The sequence below is a fragment of the Dipodomys spectabilis genome, unplaced genomic scaffold (assembly GCF_019054845.1).
Source record: "Dipodomys spectabilis isolate Male_0828 unplaced genomic scaffold, ASM1905484v1 ptg000071l, whole genome shotgun sequence".
NCBI classification, from domain to species: Eukaryota; Metazoa; Chordata; class Mammalia; order Rodentia; family Heteromyidae; genus Dipodomys; species Dipodomys spectabilis.
The window spans coordinates 6,874,994-6,889,917 of record NW_024870748.1 but is presented as its reverse complement, the minus strand read 5'-3'; the positions used below and the strand labels follow the sequence as shown (position 1 = coordinate 6,889,917).

At 46.3% G+C, this 14,924-nt stretch overlaps 1 protein-coding gene across 2 annotated transcripts in view; it reads right to left on the bottom strand.

Moving 5' to 3' along the window:
- Positions 1–316: 316 nt before the first annotated feature.
- The window catches only part of Xpnpep2 (X-prolyl aminopeptidase 2), a 31,617-nt gene continuing 17,009 nt past the window's right edge, over positions 317–14,924 (bottom strand). For both annotated transcript variants that reach the window (XM_042682399.1, XM_042682397.1), the window contains 11 exons: positions 14,031–14,120; positions 12,618–12,727; positions 12,043–12,120; positions 10,465–10,536; positions 8,564–8,624; positions 7,224–7,293; positions 6,541–6,645; positions 6,074–6,133; positions 5,431–5,507; positions 2,193–2,282; positions 317–1,616 (listed from right to left, as the gene is read on the bottom strand). In XM_042682399.1, coding sequence (XP_042538333.1) covers positions 1,422–1,616; positions 2,193–2,282; positions 5,431–5,507; positions 6,074–6,133; positions 6,541–6,645; positions 7,224–7,293; positions 8,564–8,624; positions 10,465–10,536; positions 12,043–12,120; positions 12,618–12,727; positions 14,031–14,120 — 1,008 coding nt within the window. In that variant the 3' untranslated portion in view covers positions 317–1,421. The remainder of the gene's footprint in view (positions 1,617–2,192; positions 2,283–5,430; positions 5,508–6,073; positions 6,134–6,540; positions 6,646–7,223; positions 7,294–8,563; positions 8,625–10,464; positions 10,537–12,042; positions 12,121–12,617; positions 12,728–14,030; positions 14,121–14,924) is intronic.

Genomic DNA, 14,924 nt, shown 5'->3' with positions numbered 1-14,924 from the left:
TAGATTATCTTTACCAACTTTCCTAATATGTGGTTTCCCTGTGTTCCCTCCACAAGGGTCTATCACTTAACACAGGATGGAGGTGGCTGGATGGGCATGGAGCGCATGCTCATGAGTGGGAACACATGCACACAAATACACATGCGCACATGCACATTCTCAAGCTGTTGCGCTCCCCTACTGAGCTGCTGAGAGCTTCACATCCCCATCCTCCACCTTAGCCTCTTCTCTGCCTCCCCTACCACAAAAGCCACAGGTAACAGCAACCTCTGGTAACACAGCAACAGCAAACACAATACAAAACCAGAGGCAGGAGTCTTCACAAGGCTGTTTTAAGCATCTAGCAGGATGTGAGGCCAGGTGGCTAACCGCCAAGACTAGAGAAAACTCTTCTCTCCCAACAGTGGGCTCAGTGAATGAGGGGCTGAGGAGGTAGGTAAGAGATTCAGCATGGTGCTGAAGGGAAAAGGAGCTGGAGTGTTGGTCCATCTGCCCCTCCACCTCCCAACAAAGTGCTGTGTATCCTTGGGAAGGCCCACTCCCTACTTGGACCTCAGTTTTCCTGTCTGTGAAATGGGGAAATCAGACTCCAATGTTAAGGGCCATGTAAGGACTTGGGAAGATTCAATAACATTGGCACCATGGCTGTACTCCAAGGACACCTTGGATGTCAGGAAAGCTTTGTAATAGTGACACCATGTAGTTGCCTCAATTGCTCCCTGAATTCCCAAATGCCTTGCCACAATCCATTCCTAGCCCATAGCCAAATTCTTGCACCCTAACTCTTCATGCTTTCCCTCAGCATGGGGCACACTCAGGGGTTAGGAACTCACATGTGAGCAATGGGCTAGTGCATGTCTCTGGATGATCTCTGGCTCCAGACCTAACCTACCCCCTGCTAATCTGTTTTCAATCCTAGGATGGAAGTCTGCAACCAGAAGATTCACCCACCCTCCCTCTATAGGTACAGCAGGCAATCTGGAGAAAACCTAGTTCCTTCAAGCCCTATGGGCTGTAACCAGGAAGTCATTATAGGGCTGGGGACACTGGGATTGGCCATAGGCAGCCTTTAGGATGTGGGAATACCACCAAATCAGGAGCCAGTATGGATGGAAATGCTCTGGCCATCCATCTGCAGCAGAGGGATGATAGAGTAGGACTCTTCCTGGGCCATGGGTCCCCTAAGAGTAGGGGCACTGGCTTTGGTTCTTTTATTTGGCGTAGGAGGAGCGGCTGTAGCAGGGGGAGCAGGGGATGACCACTGAGCTCTATTATCCTGGGAAGTTGGACTGGGAATCTAGGGTGAGGTGTATAGGCCTTGGAAGAGGGGAAAGCATTGCTTGGGGTTTGGTCCTGAAGGAGGCTGAGGGGAGCTTTGAGCCCACATGTGGGTGGGGGATCAGCAGAGGAATTGGTAGTTGCTAGCTATTCCAGCAAAGAATGGCAAGAGTAGAGGCAACCCACACAGAGGCCAAGGAGGCTGTGCTTGTGGCCCTGGCAGACAAGGGTTCTGTGTGCCGCTGCAGCCATGCCAATTCCTCCAGCAGTTGGCGACGCTGTAGCTCTGGGCCCACCTTCTCCAGGATAGTCTGGTGGTAGTGATTCAGGTACTGGAGCTGCAAAGGGATCAGAGTTTGAGCTAGCTGCCCAAGATCGAGGCCTTGGTAACTTATATATTGGTATCATCCAGGCCCCTACTGTGATATTGTAAATGCTTACCTTGGACCAAGTACCCAGCCACATTTGGGCCTCATGTATTCTCTGGGGCTTCCCAGAGGCAGGTCCCCATAATGGATGCTTATGTTAACAATGATGCTCATGGGAATGGGGGTAAATAACCAGGGCAGGAATCCCATTTGACAAGAGACTGAGGCCCACAGAGGGGAAGGAATTGCTTACAGTTCCAGATCTTCCAGTGGCACTGCTCAGAAGTCCAGCCTCAGACTTCCGAGGGGTTTACTATCTGAGGTTGGGAAGGCTGGTCTAACTACAAAATTCCAGAAACTTTGAGATTCCTGGTAAGCTGGGAAGATATACTCTAGGGCCTGCAGTGCCACTTGTGTGGACCCTCCTGGAGAAAGCAAGGACAGATGGTCTTGGAATAGGGCGAGTAGAAGCAGGAAAGGCCCAGGGCAGGGGAGAAGGCATTGGTTCATAAGCTGAAGAGTAGGCAATAGAGAAGAGGCACTTACCTGATCAGGGGACAGCAGGCTGACATCGATGAGGTTCCGGTCATAGGGCACAAAGGACACCACTTCAAAGGTCAGGTAGGATCCTGGATACTAAAGAGCCCACAGGGAAGGATGGGGAGCAGAAGAGGTGAGAAAGTGAGAGGAGCAGAAAGTGAGGGAGTAGAAGAGCTAGGCTGAAGGAGGAAGGTGCACTCTACCCAGGAGTCATGGACACACTCTTGTCCACTCTGGACACTTCAGGTTAGGCCTGATCGTTTCTGAGTCTCTTCCCTTGGCCAAGCCTCTTATCTATCACTCATCTTTCTGCTCCCCTCTACATTCTTGAAAGTTGTACTTATGTCTGTTTCTCAGAATGTGCATATCAATAGCATTTGGAAAGTATGTTAAATGTACAGATGTCAGGGCCTGCCTTCCAGATCTACTAGAGGCAGAATTCCAGGGTAGGAACTTAGAATTTATACTTAAAAAGAAATTGTTACTGAGAGAGAGCAAGGGAAGAGGTGACATTGTCCAAAAAGAAATGTACTTTCGACCTGACTTACGTAATTGTTAACTTCTCTGTACATCACCTTTATAATAACACATTTTAAAAAAATTGTTTAGCTGGGTGCTGATGGCTCATGCCTGTAATCCTAGCTACTCAGGAGTTTGAGACCTGAAGATCACAGTTCAAAACCAGCCTGGGCAGGAAAGTCTGTGAGACTCTTATCTCCAATAAACTATCAAAAAGTCAGAAGTAGAGCTGTCACTCAAGGGGTAGAGCACTAGTCTTGAACAAAAGAAGCTCAGGAACAGAGCTAAGGCCCTGAGTTCAAGCCCCAGGACCAGCACTAAAAATAAAAATTTCTTTGCCGGGTGCTGGTGGCTCACACCTGTAATCCTAGCTACTTAGGAGGCTGAGATCTGAGGATTGAGGCTCAAAGCCAGCATGGGCAGGAAAGTTCATGAGACTCTTATCTCCAATTAACCACTAAAAAACCCGGAAGTAGCACTGTGGCTAAAGTGGTAGAGTGTTTGCTTCAAGCTGAAGAGTTGAAAGACAGTACCCAGGCCCAGAGTTCAAGCTCCAAGACTGACAAAAAAATTCCCTGCTCTCCATTACCTATCTATCTATTCATTCCTGTATGTATTTGCTATTTCACCTATCTCTAGAAACATGGAAAAAGATTTCCATCTTCCAGAAAGTCCTTGCATGTATGTTTTTGGAAACTAAAATGACACAGTTTCCTTCCTGGAAATATTTCAGACTTATGCAGAAAATATATCGCTATATTTAAACATTGACTTCTTAATTTTCTGTGAATTTAAAATTGCTCTAGTAAAAAAAAAATCACCCAAAATGGATCCTACCATATCCTCTTCTCTGTACCTTCCTCCCATTTATTGTGACCCTCAGATCTCAGCCTCTTAAGTAGGTAGAATTATAGGCATGAGCTACTGATGGCCAGTTAGGCACAAGGATTTTTAATAACTTTTTAAAAAAAACAGATATTATCAAATTGCTATCCAGAAAGTTTGTACCAATTTGTACTACTCCCAACAGTAAATGGACAGTGCTCATTTCACCATATACTTGCCAGCACCTAGTATTATCAAAGCCTCTTAATTTTGGTAATTTGTTATGTGAAACATGGTATTCTCTTGTTTTGGCTTATTCTTTTAAGGATGAAGTTGAATATCTTTCCACATATGTATGAATCTTGTGTGTGTGTGTGTGTGTGTGTGTGTGTGTGTGTGTCCTTGCGCTTGTACTGGGCTTGAAATCAGGACCTTATGCTCCTGGCTTGGCTTTTTTTGCTCAAGGCTGGAGCTCTAGCACTTAAGTCACTATTCCATTTCTGGTTATTTGGTGGTTCCTTTGAGATGAGTCTCACAAACTTTCCTGACTGGGCTGGCTTTGAACTAAGATCCTCAGATATCAGACTCCTGAGTAGCTAGGATTATAGAGGTGAGCCACTGATGCCTTGTGAAATAGCAGCTTTATTAGGTATAAATTCCCACGTTGCTTATGGTAATTAGAGGGTGTACTTTGAGGTAGTTTATTCTGTTGCATTATTCCTGCTGTGTATTTCATGTCCAGTGTTACTCTGTTTTTATGTAGTAATTTATGGTAAAATCTAAAAGGCTAGTTTCCCTTACTACTCCTGTTTCAGAATTTTCCTAGCTACCTAGCTAGCTGTCTTTGCCTATTGTTTTTTACAAAAAAATCACTGGCATTTTGAGAAGTTATAAAAGTATCCATTTAACATTGATATTGAGGTTGTCTTGAATTTATAGAGTAATTTAGGGAGAAATGAAATCTTCATAATCAAGAGGCTTCTTCCCAGACAGCACCATTTACTTAAATCTTTTTTATATCCCTTAGCAGAGAGTTTGTCCATGTAAGTCTTTTTTTTTTTTTTTTTTGGTCGGTCGTGGGGCTTGAACTCTGGGCTTGGGCGCTGTCTCTCAGCTCTTCAGCTCAAGGCGAGCGCTTTACCACTTGAGCTACAGCGCCACTTCCGGTTTTCTGGTGGTTTATTGGAGATAGGAGTCTCACGGTCTCTCCTGCCCGGGCTGGCTTTGAACCGCGATCCTCAGATCTCAGCCTCCTGAGTAGCTAGGATTACAGGCGTGAGCCACCAGCGCCCGGCTTGTCCATGTAAGTCTTTTAAAGTTTATATACGGGTATTTCATCTTGTTAGTTGCTATAATATCAAATGTTTGTTTCTTTGTTATAGGCCGGTCTTGGGGCTTGAACTCAGGGTCTGGGCATTGTTCCTGAGCTCTTTTTACTCAAGTCTAGCACTCTACCACTTGAGCCACAGCCCCATTTCTGACTTTTTGGTGGTCAAGCAGAAATAAGAGTCTCACAGTTTCCTGCCTGGGATGGTTTCAAACCACAATCCTCAGATCCCAGCCTCCTAAGTAACTAGCATTACAGGTACCAGGGCTTTCAAACATTTATCTCTAACAAGCTCCCCTGGTGATTATTATGTGCCTTAGGGAATAAGATTTAGGGGAGGGACATTGATTCTCTTGGTTGAGTGAGGGATTGCATTGGTATTTAGAAAACAAAGCTTCCCAGATGATTTTAACTTGCAGTTTGAGAAAACTGATTTATGGAATTCTTATGGAGTTAAGGAAGACTCTAAAATTCATGCTTGCACATGAAATGCCTTCTCCTTTGGCCTCCCTCATGCCATGCAGTCCAAAATCACTGCCATACTACCAACACCTCCAGTCCATGGCACTTTACCTTGGTCTTTGCTTCCACCACAAGGGCCACATCTTCAAGACGAATCCCAAATTCTCCATCCTGATAGTAGCCAGGTTCTGGGAGATACAGATGCTAATGGCACTAAGCAGGCGAAACTTCCTGGACCAATCCAAGTAGTTGGAGGACCCAGTTGCCTGGCTGCCTGTGGCTTGTTGGCTCTGTCAGCCCCACAACTTGTTAGATGCTCATTGGCAAAGCACAGACAATCTGTCAGGCCTCAGATCTCCTCCAGGCACAAGTCTGCTTCACCTTCCCTCCCTTGCAGTGCAGCATGGAGGACTTAAGTGTCATTTGGGTTTTGGAGATACTCCCATTGCCCTGTGTGCCACTGTACTGTTATCCCAGGATATTTGATTGGCAACTCCACAGTCTAGATATATACTAGCTGGGAACCAAGATCCAAGGATAAAAAGAGAGCATGGGCCAAGGAGGGTGAGAGTAAGGGTGGGACAAGCCATTTGGGGCTAGGGCAGAGATGGGAGTTGGAAGGTGAAGAATATGTTGGTGGAACAGGGACTGTGGCTGTGCCTAGAATGATCTCTGAAGGTGGAACAAGACTGCTATCACCAGCTAGTCCTGCTCTGGTATGGCATAGTAGTGGGGAGGAGCCCAAGAATCATACCAATGGATGTGAACATGCCCTTGGCCATAGGAATGTTGTCAGATTGGAATCCCACTGGCCCTGGAGAGGAAGATAAAGACATGTTGTCAGCTCTCCTGTCCCCACCAGCTTGGAAATGAGCAGATTCTGGGAAAGAGCAGGTAACTGGAGGGTCACACAGGATTTCTACAAGCATTTGCACACACATGATATGCTATGGCTTTGCTTTCTCTGGGGTTTTGATCGTCTGTCTTGTATTCTCCTGGATGCCAAGCAGGCAAGAGGATTTGCTAGCTGCTGACATTCTTTACTGACCCTATGGAACACTATTTTCCACCAGCTGGGTAGCCTTGAGTAAGTCATGCTCCTCTGTGCATGTGGTTGGTCATTTCCGTACCTGTTAAATGCTCTTTTTCTCTTTCATAGGAGAGTGCAGGGATGTCAGACAAAGGAAGGAATCCTGGGGCAGGGGCTGAGAAAATACCTACATTCATGTACACATAGGAAATTGCCAATGCCATGGCCTGTCCCATGACCATAATTGAGCCCAATACTCCACAAGGCTTTGCGGGCAAATGCTTCCACCATTCTCCCTGGAAGGGAAAAGAGATTACCCCAGTTAGTTAGTTGGACCAAGATTGTCTACCTTGGCCCTTCCTGCTTAACTACCAGGGTAGTTCCTAAGGAGAGGGGTTCCTGAGAAGACACAGTGGATATTGAAGTGGGATGGAAAGGGGCTGATGGATTGAAGCCAGTGGCTCTCTGGGTAGCCCAGCCATTCACTAGCTCCAGCACATTGCACGTTGCATGCATTTTCTGAATGGCTCTATTACAATTTCTTTCCATGCATTAGGACCTAGTGCTTTGACACCCACTTCCTTCAGGATTCTTTCATGACTGCTGCAGCCCACAGTAGCAGTCCTGCAGCCTCTGAGAGACAGCATTGGCTAGCACAGGCGGCAGGGGACCTGAGAACAATGCCTGGCTTTCCTACTATCCTTTTGTGAGGAAGTCAGTTCTAGACTAGAAATGCTTGATTCCATTTTCTCATCCATAGGAAAGAGAGGAAGGTGACATAACTCTTGCCCTTTCTAGGTTCCTGGGGCAATGGTCTGGATGCCGTGAAATTAAGGTCCAAGGCTTTGGGTCCAGCCTGGCCTTTGAAACCCACCTGATGTCCCAGCAGGAAAGACAAGTCTAAACAGATCCATGTTTCCCATCAACACACGGGTATATGCCTCCTGGTAGGGAGAGGAAGAGGTGAATTGAAGGACAAGACAAGAAGCTGTGGAACATTTGGCTGTTTGACCTGAAGGGACACGAGTGTAGGTCTTAGGTCTATAGGGGAGGGGGAAGGGAAAATACGTTCTTATATGTGGTCACTCAAGTTCTGGAAGATGGCCAAAGGAGGTTAAGGGGGAGGTTCCTACATCTCAGTCTTAGTCCATGTGGCCCCCTTTGGTTGGTCCATGGGAGTCATAATGTGTAGAGAACTGAGGACATACTTGTAGCAGATGGTGACAATAGCAGTGGCAGGCAGATTCTCTGGGCTGGAATTTTAGCTTGGCTATTCAAACTCTGAGACCTTGGACTATTGACTTTCACCTCTCCATGCCTTGGTTTCCTCATCTGTAATAGGAGCTAAAATGACCTAGTGCCTAAAGTTGTGAGACAGGAGCAGGAAGACTTATAATGAATGTTATATGGTGAGTACATGCTCAAGCAAAACCTAGCATTCTTACTATTGGGCTCCTACTTGACCATTCTTTTGTTTTTAAGACCTGAAGTTAGAGTTGGACCTGATTATTTGGCAGGCCACTCTTCCTCTGTTAGAGAAAGCGGGTAGGTTGATGGTGGTCTTTCTTGATCATTGCAGGTTGCTGGTGATGTAGTCAAGCCCCATCAACTCACAATTGCACAGGTTTGGGATCCCATATCCTGAGGCAGTGGACTCAATTTGCCAGACTGTGAAGCTCCTGGTGGTCTGTACAGTCTTCCCCTACTCTTGTTTCTAGCACAAGCTCTGACTCACCATATGCATGGATTGGACCAGCCAAATACATGGATTTCAGCTCCATGTTTTGTCCCAAGCCACCTCTCTACAGAGCACAGAGACAATGCCCCAGGCTCTTCCTTGGATGAGCAGCCCTCAGGGTTTTCTGATCACTTCCAGTTCATTTGCACTGGGGCTCTACCTAAGCATTTTCCTCCACTTGGAACCCCCTCTCCCTCCTTTCTGTTAAGTGTAGGCCAGATACACACACAGCAAAAAAAGTAATGTTTGTGCACTGACATTCCACAATGGGATAAGGACTAGCCTGGCCTGAGGCCTTGCTGGTGGTATGAAATCTCTCTGGAGTAGCAGAGAATGCTGGGATTTCTGGTAAGAACTTGTCAACCTCTCTGTGCCTCAGTTTTACCCTCTCAAATGAAAGGGCTCTTGGAATGATTGTTTTTTTTGGGGGGGAGCATTAGAGGAAGGTGGCAGGAGATCTTTGACCCAGCCCTTACCTTTTGGAAGGCGGAGGGGGTGCCCCAGTGGACTGTTCTGGTGATGTCTGTGGTTCCATCCCTGTGGAAAAGGAAAACCAAATCACCCAACTCTGCTGGACACTTAAAAGGACCAGGACCATGTGCTTTCTGTATTTTCTGCTAGGGTTCCAGCAACAGTGTTGGGTTAGGGCCAAGTTGGAGGTCAAAGGAAGGCAGGTCTGATCATCAAAATCACACCTTCAACATCCGTGCATAGAAGAGGCTCTGCAGAGTCCTCAAGTTGAAGTGTTCTTTTGACAATCAGGGACCCCCTCCCCAGCCTCCCCTATATTCCCCAACTGGGTGATTTCATAGCTCTGGGTTTCCTTGGGTCAGAAAGGCTTCTTCCAGGCTTGGAATCAGAGGATCATCTCCCTTTTATAGATGGGCGACTAGAGGTCTGAAAGAGAGCACTATCACAACACCCCAATGTTCTCAGCATTTAGCATGGATAAGCTCCCCAGGAAGCATGGCAGAACAGGTCTCTTGATGCCCATTTCACAGATAACACAACTGAAACCTCTCCACTGAGAGCATTGGGCTGACCCAGTGTTTTGTTCAGAGTCCCAGTGCGGCAAAGTAAGAGCTAGAACCATTACTCCTAGCTGTTCCCCTACATGCATCCTGTAACCCTTTGGGAAGCAGAAGAGAGGAAGGGAGGGGGAAATTGTTCCTGGCCTGGGAACTCCTCTTTGGAAAGTCGGACATGGGGCATGGCAAAATTCTTTCTTAGAAGGAGAGAAGAGGAAGTGAAGTGACCATTCTCTACCTCTTCACTTTGAACATGCCGGAACCCAACAATGCTCATAAAAATTCATTTCCCCTTTGCATATCAGCCATCAGGCAGCAGGAACCAGGGACTGCTCAAGTAGATGGATACTAAGTTGAGTGTCTGCCACATTGGCAGCTGAAAGCTGTTCTAAGGACAAAAGAATAGACTCTGCTCTGAGCACATTCACCATTTCCACATGGGAGAAACAGGCAAATCATTTGAAACCACTCTGTGCTCCCCTTTCAGTTCGGCACAGTTGTGAATGACTCGTCATACATTTGAAAGGGATAGGTTAGCCTATTCAGCATGAGTGTCACGTGTGTCTGTTTGGGTTGTACACTGTACAAGGGAAACACATCTCAAGGGTTGCTTCTCTCACTTGTCCCCATCCCCAACCTGACATCGTCATCTCATATATGCTATAGGGGGAGGGGGTGGCTGAGCAGTATGCATGCTACCTGCTGGTAATGGGCCAAATCCAGGGCCTGGAGGAGTGGGTGAGAATATGGATGTGTCTGTGCAGCCAGGCAAAACAGTGTAATAATTTGAAGATTTGTTTAAAAATTGTTTTTGCCAGGTGTCACTGGCCCATGCCTAGAATCTTAGCTATTCAGGAGGCTAAGATCTGAGGATTGCTCAAGATTCAAAGCCAGCTGCAACAAACAAATCCATGAGACTCTTATCTCCAACTAGTCAGCAAAAAGGTAGAGGTGTGGCTCAAGTGACAGAACACCAACCATGAGTACATGAGTAGAGTATATATGGGGGGGAGGGTGTTGACGGTAGGGAGACTGCAGAAAGAGGACAAGGCTCTAAATGTAAGCCTCAGTGCTGTCACAAACAAAACTAAGCAAACAAACAAACCAAACAAAAAAAATTTTTTTACTTGAGCAAAGGATGTCTTTTCCTAATTCTCACAAAGGAGCTGCGTGCTCCCTTCCTCCATTATTCCACTGTCTGTATGCAGGGACCTCCAAATGGGAAAATGAGAAAGCTGCTCAGGGTTTGTTCAATTCAGGCCTGTCCTTTCTCAGATGGAGAGCTCATAGCTCAGGAAAGGAAAGCTTTGACAGACTTTTGGCAGTCAGTCGGGGAATAGGGTACGTACCAGTATTGTCCCCCAGAATCCACCAGGTACATTTCATCTGAGGACAGCTTGCGATGCAGCTCCTGGGTTGGGCTGAGAATGGGAGAGAACACTAAAGGGAGTAGCCTAGCACGGTGGGGGGGGGGAGCATGGGGGGGGCCCGCTGAGTGAAAGCAGAGGAACTCCCTCCTCCCTCAGGACTGGGTTTTCAGGCTCTTCTGCTGAGGGAAATGAGTGGAAGTCTTCCCACTGGGCCCTGGGAAAATACTCAGCTTCTATTGCTGCTGTCCTGAGCACACTTTTGTTTATCTTGCACTTGGCTGAACAAGGGAGCAAGGCCTTGGTCCTTATGGGAAGGAGGAAGGAATGCGCCCAGGATGTGGAAGGTACTAGGAAAATTTTAGAGACCACCTAGTTCACCCATTCTCTTAACATAGGGAGATACTGGCCCACAGAGGCAAAAAAAGCCTGAATGAGGTCATGAAGGAAACAGGGCGGAGCTTGGTTTGGGTTTGGATGGTCCCTCTAGCACTCTTTGTCTATCTTCCTGATGTATTTGAAGACAAAGCCCCCTCACCAAATGGCAGGGACCCCAAGGGTGAGCCTGAGCAAAAGATTAGAGGGCTGAGAAGTCCTTACTCTGCTATTCTCTAGCTCTTCTAGGGAGAAGGGGTCAGGACAGAGTAGCTGAAGGCTTGAGAGGCATTAGGATCAACCAGGGTGGGAGTTCTAAAGATAAACAAGGTTTATCATCGATGGGGCATCCACCATTTCCTGCTATGCCCATGCCAGGATAAGGCATCTGGCCAGTTTGGCACTCCAAAATTTATTAAGCAAACTTACAGTGATTTGTTTTCTATGGGGCCAAGTATCTGGCTAGCTTGTATCTTGGATTCACCATTATTGGTCAGACTGAGTGAAAAGATGTTTCTCTGTAAGTGCTTATGAACTTTAAGAATTGGCTAACTGCCAGGCACTGGTGGCTCACATAATCCTAGCTATTCAAGAGGCTGAGATCTGAGGATCATGGTTCGAAGCCGGCTGGGTCAGGAAAGTCTGTGAGACTCTTATTTCCAATTAATACTCACAAAACCAGAAATGGAATTGTAGCTCAAAGTAGTAGAGTACTAGCCTTGACCAAAAAAAACCTCAGAGACAGTGCCCAGGCCTTTAGTTCAAGCCCCATGACCACCACCACCAACAACAACAAAAGAATTGTCTAACATAAGTTAGGCACAATGGCTCATTACTTTGAAGGCAAAGATTAGGACGATCATAATCCAGTCACTCTGGGCATAAATGTGAGACTCTATTAGAAAATAAGGCAAAAGGGCAGGGGACATAACTAGAAATTGCAAGGCCTTGAGAATTGACTAAAACTAAGTCCCAGCATCTTGTAGGGAAGATCACTAAGACTTCTTGTTTCAAGGACAGTCCCAGTCCTAGACTAAGCTCCTCCCCTTAGCCCTCACAGTGCTCAGAAGCTGAGGAACTCAAACCCTAAATGTGACTCGGGGCCCAGTGCATCCCCCCCACCCCTGTACCCACAACCACAACCATTACAACCCGAACCCTAGAAAACACTTTGTCCTGAAATACCTGTAGTGGGCTAGGGCAGCATTCAGGCCACTCGCAGAAATGGTTTGGAAACTGGGTCCAGAGGAAAAGTCTTCTTCTCTGGACATGCAAAGCAAAGAATGGTGAATGAATGGGCCTGGGGACTAGGCTATATCCTGGATTCCCACAAGAACACATGAGGGCCACAACTGTCTTCACCTCAGCCTGACTCCATTTGTCTCTCCAAGCTCCACCTCCTGCCTCCTTCTATGCCAGCTCTGTCCTGTCACTGTACGGCATTCAGAAACAGTGGACAAACTGTGAACACCCATACCCATCTACCTTCTGGAAATGTTCTAGTCCAAGACTGCTGGCCAAAGTCAGCCCCCCCTAGGGAGACTGAACTGTGTCTGAAGCACACGCTAGGGGGTGCTGATGGGTTGTTCCGCTTTTCTGTGGGGTCGGAGAATGTCATCCAAACACCTCCAGCACAGCTCCCAGACCACCCAAGAAACTCAATCTGACTTCCAAATACAAGGATGATCTTTCTCCTAAGTAAGGGGACTAATTACCCCTCGCTGCCCCACCCCCACAGCAAAAGATAATCATTCTCTTACCCTCGAAACTTGTCCAAGAGCTGTGCCCCAGAGAACTCATCCACAGTGCCTTTTGGCACGTTCTTCTCCAGCCACACCAAGTACCGAATCACAGCCACAGCATCCCGCACCTGGAGCAGGAAGCAGAGAAGGAGTGGAGGTGCGGCCAGAGCAGAAGTCACAGACTCTAGAAGAAGATCCCATAGCTACTCTGGAATTTGGTGTCATAAAACTTAGGATGACTGGTTATTTGATATCAAAGGATTCCCATTTGTGTTTATATCTGATTATAGTGTGCCTGTGTTTTTTTAATAAAAGCATTCTTATCTTTAGAGATACTTACTGAAGTGTTGACAGCCAGAATGATATGATAGCTGGAATTTGCTTTAAAATAATCTAGCAGCGGGAGTGGGAGTGGAGGGCACGGAAGTGGGTTTATAGATGAAACTATGCCTTGATTACTGAAGCTGGGTAATAGGGGACACAAGGGATCGTTATGCTATTTTTCTCTACCATAGCATGTGTTTAAAATTTCCCCTAAGAACAAGTTTTTCAGTATGAAATAGTTTATCCTAATTTTACCAAGACTATTTCCCAAAAGTGAGCCATCCCTCTTGCTAGGGTAAGGAAATCATTATGGCTAACACTTATTTAACACTTAGAATGTACCAGGCAGTGCTCAAAGCAATATATATTTTACTGAGTCTTCACAATAACCATATGCTGTAAGATTACTTTTTCTGACACAAGGTCTTGCTATGTAACCCAGGTTGGCCTTGAAATTGAAATCTTCCTGCCTCAACCTCCTGAGTGCTAGGATGACAGGTATAAACCACCATGCCCAGCTAAAATTCCTATTTTAATGTATGCTAAAAATGAAAAGAAATAAATGTCAGGAAAACAAACCAGGCTCTTGGGTGGCAAGTATCAGAGAAAGGGGGGAGAGGAAATGGAAAGGGGGATGAGGGTGAATATGGTCAAAGTACTTTAGAAACATGTTTGAAAATAGAACAATGAAACTTGTTGAAATTGTTTTAGAAAGGGAGGAGGGCAAGTGGGAGTAAGATGGAGGGGGTGAGTTTGATCAGGGTACATTGTAGGTGTATATTATGTATACGCATATAGGGTGTATATAAAATACGTAATGTATTTTCTTTTTCTTCACCCCCATTATCATCTCCTTTCATATTCCTCTGATTAGTATTTTGATCCCCATTTTACATAGGATACTGAAGTCCAGAAAAGTGAAATAACTTGCCCAAGGTCTAGGTAGAAGGTGGAGTTGATGCCTGGCCCCAAACCTACACCCAGGAGTTTGGTGTCTGCTTCTTTGTTTCATTGAATGTCTTCTTCATGCTCCTCTGCCAAGCTTCCCTTTCTAACCCTTCATACCAAGAGCTCCAAAGGGCCAATTAACATCAGAAGTGAACTTACGTGGCTGGACTTGAGGAGGGTCTGCTCCTTGCTGTTCTTCATTGCCTTGGTCACCATCACTGGGGAGTAGTCATCTGTCTGGAGTTTCTCCTGTTGGGATCAAAGAAGCAGAGGAAGACTAGGAGTACCCTCCAGGGCACAGTGATATTTCCAAAGGACCAGCAGGGCTAGGCACTGGTGGTTCACACCTATCATCCTAGCTTCTTGGGAGGCTAAGAATGGGAAGATCACATGGTTCAAGGCCAACTGGGACAGAAAAAATTGCAAAATCCCTTTTCAACCCGTAGCTGGGCCCAGGGGCACATACTTACCATCCTAAGCTATGTGAGAGGTTGAGGTTAAGAGGATCACAGTTCTAGGAAAGCCCAGGCTTTCCCAATGGAAGGAAATATGGACATGTGGTATGTGCCTCTCATCCAAGCTAGGATGGGAATCCTAAAATATGTGAATCATGGTCCAAGGGTATGCCAGCCAGAAAGTAAGACTGTATCTCAAAAATAGCCAGCATAAACCAGGGCTGGAGATATGTCTGTGGCAAAGCTCCTCGTTAGCAAGTATGAGGCCTTGAGTACCAAATAAAGTGAGGCTTACTACTTCTTCAGAGCAATGACCTCTCCTTTAGACACTCTCTGGCTATGCAGATCTTGCCTAGGCATGCGACCCACTTACTCACCCTCCCTCCCTCCAGAAAGGCTTCTATAATGAGCAGGCTTGTTGGCAGTTCATTCCCTACAGAACTCTGGCATAGCTCACAGCCAGCCTGGCCTGTGGCATCCAAGGGCTGTTTTAACAGTGTGAGTTTCCTGTATATATCATAGCATTCATTACCATTTACTGAACACCTACCAGGTATTGGCCATTGGGCTGCATTGATACTATCTCGTTTAAATCTCA